The 5,666-nt window shown below is 51.4% G+C and overlaps 1 protein-coding gene across 1 annotated transcript; it reads left to right on the forward strand.

The window, feature by feature from the left end:
• The first annotated feature begins 162 nt into the window (after positions 1 to 162).
• On the forward strand, positions 163 to 4,177 carry SOWAHB (sosondowah ankyrin repeat domain family member B). Its single transcript, XM_040480666.1, has one exon. It carries the CDS (start codon positions 1,241 to 1,243, stop codon positions 3,587 to 3,589), a length of 2,349 nt encoding a protein of 782 aa, XP_040336600.1. The 5' UTR covers positions 163 to 1,240; the 3' UTR covers positions 3,590 to 4,177.
• The last annotated feature ends 1,489 nt before the right edge of the window (positions 4,178 to 5,666 follow it).

Here is a 5,666-nt window from a genome sequence, read left to right on the forward strand (position 1 = left end):
CTGGATATTAGGAAGTTTGCAGGCTCTCAATGGAGAATGAGAGTCAAGCCGCCATTCTAAGGTTGGGAGCAGTGGGGTTAAAAGTAGGCAAGCTTGTAATGTGCACCTTAATAGGCTTCAACGTGTGGGGAGAAACCTTACATTCTGAGAGGAAAGACAAGAAACACCACTCAGGCCAACACAAAAGGGACTGTACAAAAATCTCTTCTGTTCACAAACTTTGGAGTAAATAGAAGCAAGGTAACAATAGACAACAAATACCTTAACTGCATAGTTCCTGTTCCCTTAAAGCTGCTGGGGCAATCAACTATCTGATTTTTCCTAAACGTGAGACAATTACTAAGGCAAAGAAAGGCCGAAACCAACCGGCAACTTTCAGCATGATTTCTCCTTTCAGTACAGACTTAGGTGTATTTAGATCTCTTGCAGCCGGGTGCCGGAGGAGAAGCCGGGGCAGTGTGTCCAGATCAAGGAAGGCTTATTTGGGACGCAAAGTCTTCAATACCACGACTTCAATACCACCTCAGGGAATCTGAAATTACTACCCCAGAGCGTTAATAAAGGCACCTTTTTGGGAGACCGCAGAATGCCAGTAAATGTACACCTTCTTCCCCACCCATCGACTTTCGCCATGACTTGCGCAGGAACGGGTTTTCCTTGCTTTCGTTTCTATGTGGCCGAGACCCAAAGGAGCGGCCGGTCGCTTACCTGCTTTCCATTTCCCGGCCCGGGAGGGGCTCCGCGTCCTGCAGAGAGGTTCGCTGCCGGCTCCCTCTGGCTGGCGACTCACCTACGGAGCTGTCTCTGGCTGGGACCAGCCTGACTCATCTGGGAGAGGTGGCAGGGCCGGGGAGACCTCAGAGGGCGGAAGGACAGGAGGAGGCGGGCCGGGCCCTTCCTCCAGAGCCAGGGAAGAGGCGTCGCCGGGGCGCAGGTGAAACCGATTCCGACCTATCCCGGGAACTTTCGCTGCGGGGACTCGCTGGGAGAGGCCCGCGTCGCGCAGGGGCGGTGGGGGAACCGCCCTCTCCCACCCGGACTGCGTGCGGGGGCTCAGCCCGGGGGCCTTGCGCGCTCTTGGCGCGCTCCGGGACTGCAAGCAGCGCCGCCCTCCACGGCTGATGGAGGCGGGTGGCGCCGCCCCGAGCGCAGGTGACACACCGCAGGCCAGGGTTTCGGCTGGCAGGGGAGAGCTCTGGGAGGGCGCGGACACCCGGGGCCAGGGGACGACAAGGCAGCGATGGCCCGAGAGTTGAGCCAGGAGGCACTACTGGATTTTCTGTGCCAGGCTGGAGGAAGAGTGACCAACGCCGCCTTGCTGGGACACTTCAAGAGCTTTCTCCGAGACCCCGACGCGCCCCCCAGCCAACACCAGCGCCGCCGCGAGCTCTTCAAGGGCTTCGTCAACTCGGTAGCCGCAGTGCGCCAGGACCCCGACGGCACCAAGTATGTGGTGCTCAAGAGGAGGTACAGGGACCTTTTGGGGGAGGAGGGGCTGCAGCGACCCCGCGACCCGCCCGCTGCCGCCGCCCCTACAGGGAGAGCTGCTCCCTGTTCCCCGCAAGGCGCGCGCCAAAGGGATCCGCCGCCGCAGCCGCCCAGGAGGCGGCGGCACGAGAAGGGGCCAGAGGAGGAGCCAGCAGGTGCCGCAGCCCCAGCCGCCCACGCAGGTTGTAATGGACTCACCGCCAGCCGCACCCGGGAGGCAGCCCGGGGAGGCGGCGGGCGGAGGGGCGGCTCTGGCCACAGGGCCGGAGCGAGGTGCGCGGCTGTGGAGACGCAGGGCCGCTGCTGCTGGGAATGCCACCAAAACAGCCTGGAGGGACTCCCGGACGAGCAGGTGCTCGGCGCAGTCCCAGACCCCGCCACCGCCACCGCCACCGCCGGGGACAAGCCGGCGCGTGTCCCGCTGGCCCGGGATGATCGCGAGCCTCCCGGGCAGCAGCCGGAAGGCTTGCCCGCTGAGCACGCACCGGTGCCCACAGCGCCCTGCTCTCCTCCTGCAACCGTCGAGGCTGCTGGAAGTGGGGCTTGGCCGCCTCCTCTCCTGTCCCTCCCTACTTCCCCTGCAGACCAGCCAGAGCTGCTGACCCCGAGCTCTCTGCATTATTCCATCCTGCAGCAGCAGCAACAGCGCACTTGGGAATGGGTGGCCAGACATCCCCAGATACCCAAGGCCCGGAACCAAGGACCCATCAGAGCCTGGTCAGTGCTGCCGGACAATTTCCCCCAGATACCATCTGAGCCCAACTTCTGTGTCCCAGAACCTAACTCAGAGCCTCTAGACCCCTCTCTTTCATCTCATTCTCTCCTTCCTGTTGTTCCGGAATCCTGTCCCCAGAATACTCCATTGACAATCTTTCGTAGCATTCGTAGTCAGCTGTCCCTCCGAGATCTGGATGACTTTGTGGACCAAGAGAGCCATGGCAGTGAGGAGAGCAGCAGTGGGCCCAAAGAGTCCCCAGGGGGTTCTGAAGAGGGGCTGCAAGTTACCCTGGGAACCCCAGATTGGAGAAAGCTCAGGGATCCGGCTGGGGGCCTTTCTCCAAAAGAGGACAGCCCCAGCAGGAGCCCTCAGGGCCTCAGAAACAGAGGGGATGGTCACACCTCTCAGCAGGTCTCGACAAAGGCTAATGGCCTTGTAGGCCACCCCCAGGAGTCTTTCCCCTGGCCAACTCCTAAGTTAAGGAGAGCCCTCAGGAGGAGCTCACAGGCAGGGAGAGCCAAATTGTCTTCTTCCGATGAGGAGTGTCTTGAGCAGGACTTGCTGAAAAGGACTCGTCGCCCACCACGGTCCAGGAAACCCTCCAAGGCAGGAGCAGTGTCCAGCCCAAGAGTGGATGCTGCTTTGACACCACAACCTGCAGACATTAAGGCTGCTGCTGCTGCTGAGTGGCGTCCTCACACCCCCTGGGCCGAGGGTGGGGAGGAATCTGCAGCCTTGGTCCCGCACAGACCTGAGCACAAGTCATCTCTGGTCCCCCTAGATGCCAGGGAGCATGAATGGATCGTGAAGCTTGCCAGTGGCTCTTGGATTCACGTGTTGACTTTGTTTTGGGAGGACCCCCAGCTGGCTCTGCACAAAGACTTCTTGACTGGGTACACGGCCTTGCACTGGATAGCCAAACATGGTGACCTCAGGGCCCTTCAGGACTTTGTCTCTAGTGCACAGAAAGCTGGGGTTACTCTTGATGTAAATGTGAAGTCCAGTTGTGGATATACCCCTCTGCACCTTGCAGCCATTCACGGCCACCAGGGGGTCATCAAAGTGCTAGTGCAGAGGTTGGCTTCTCGGGTCAATGTCCGGGACAGCAGTGGGAAGAAGCCATGGCAGTATCTGACCAGTAATACCTCTGGGGAGGTATGGCAGCTACTGGAAGCCCCTCGGGGAAGGCCCATTTTTCCTGTCTATCCTTTAGTCCGAAGCTCTTCCCCCACCAGGAAGGCCAAGAGCCGGGAAATATCTAGAAATATCACCCGGAAGTCTTCCCTTGCTGCACTACTCAAAAGTCAGCACAGCAAATGGAAATTGGCCAACCAGTATGAGAAATTCCCCAATCCAAGGGAAAGAGAAGAGTATAGTGACTGAGGTGGGCCCCTCTTTTGAACATGCAGCCACACACCACACACCAGCACATCCTTGAGGTGTTCATTGAGAAAATTCAGGGGGAATAGAAAAATTGCTGAGGCGTTGGTAAGGAAGAGATCGTCTGACGTGGTTTACCTCGTGTTTACCTGCCTGGATTTTATGCCAGCACATCCTGGACCTTAGGGGTCACCCAAACTTTCTGACAGCTCAAGTCTTTGGGCCATTGAAACCTAGACACAGGGCAGAGTCAGACTTAAAACCCAGTAAATAGTCTTCCTCTTTCCTTGTCACCACGGATCTGGGCACAGTGAGCCACATTGGTTTTCGAAGCAGCAGCCCCAGGCCTTGACTACAGAGAGAACAGATGTTTAAGAAAAAGGGAGGCAATTCAAGGGATTGAGGAAGCTCAAACAAAATCCTCTGGCTAGTACCTCTCTGGCCTCTATTCATTTGGAGAATAAATCCTGGCTGAGTGGAAAGCACCACGTTTGAAATCAGATGGCTTCTATTTTCTTCTTTTTCTCTTTTTCTTTCTTCCTTCCCTCCCTGCCTCCCCCTCCTTCTTCCCTTCCTCCTTCCCTCTCCTTCTTTCCTTCCTTCCTCCTTCCTTCCTCCCTCCCTCCCTCCTCCCTCCTTTCTTCCTTCCCTCTTCTTTCTTTCCCTTTCTTTCTTTTCTCTTTCTTTCTTTCTTTCTTTCTTTCTTTCCTTCTTTCTTTCTTTCTTTCTTTCTTTCTTTCTTTCTTTCTTTCTTTCTTTCTTTCCAAATCAATGAAATAAAATTGTTACTGGAGAGTGGAACTTATTTTAAGGTTCCTCAGCCCTATCTTCAGATCTTCCTTTGAATTCAACCTAAGGTGGCTAATATGTGAGATGATTAATACCTTATTTGTATCTCTTCTCCACGATTAGAGAAGCAGTTAGGTAGGATCCAGTTATGACTGGCATTCAGGCTCTGCTTTTTTAAATAAATCAACCTAAGGGAAACTTTCCAAATGTAAAAACTGTTGGCTCATTTGCATAGTTGCTGAAATCATCTTTCATGGAAACTCCCTGTGTAACAAATGGCAAAATCAGCATTAGTAGTTTTCAATAGGATGGAAGAGCCAATGTTCATATTCTGGGGAAGCCATAAGGGTTAAGAGGTAAATGCTTCCCCACCGGGAATTTTCTAAGCTGCTAAAAATATAATTTAATTTGCACTAAACTTGTTGCCAATTAAGATTAAACATTAGCCTTGAAGTGCTGTATCTCTAACAGGAAGTGTTCCTTTTATTTGTTTGTGATGGTTCTGATCTCTGTGGGTCCATGGAATGAGAGAATGGCTACTCTGTAAATTGCAGTAGAACATTAAGATTTCAGAATGTAAACTCAAAGAGAGCTGAAAAATTAAATTTCCATATGGAAATTGTTAATATTTTATGGAATGTTTTCATGTGCAATGTCAGTGATGTATTTTCACAGTATTTTTGTGTTTCTTCTGGTTATTTTTCACCATTGAAATATCAACAAATCTTTATAAGTTATTGTACTTATGCTGATTACTATTGACTTTCTTCTTTAGAAAATTGTGTTTCAAATGAGTGTCAAATATTTCTTTCTTTATAGTTTTACCTTATAATTTTGCTGAAATAAATATAACTCTGTTCAATTAGAAAACATACGAAACATAGGTATAATACATAACTCTACAGGTTGTTTTTTTCCAAAAAGACCTTTATAAGAGATGAAGCTTTGGCAAATCAAATCAAGAAAAAAACAACGATCACAGACGGTGGGGGCATGATTAGGAGAAATGAAATTTGAAAGCATAAAAGATAAACAACTATATAAGTACCCTAGTGAGAGATTTTCAAGGAAAAAAATTTATAAATATCAACTTTTTTTAAAAGTCAAAGAATGTTTTTACCTTACCATATTTTCATCACAACATCAATTTATTCAGCAAACATATTATTGCCTAGTGCTGTGGGGTTTACAAGGGTGAGTGCGCTGTGACCTCACCTTTCTTGGAACTTACCATCTAATTATTCTTCTTAACTTAAAGTCTAATGAGATTTGTTGCTGATTGATGTATACC

This window comes from Herpailurus yagouaroundi, unplaced genomic scaffold, assembly GCF_014898765.1.
Source record: "Herpailurus yagouaroundi ecotype Mexico unplaced genomic scaffold, PumYag 28, whole genome shotgun sequence".
Lineage (NCBI taxonomy): Eukaryota > Metazoa > Chordata > Mammalia > Carnivora > Felidae > Herpailurus > Herpailurus yagouaroundi.

Excerpts from the sequence above, each read along its gene's own strand:
- SOWAHB (XM_040480666.1), top strand. The coding sequence starts at position 1,241 with ATGGCCCGAGAGTTGAGCCAGGAGGCACTACTGGATTTTCTGTGCCAG.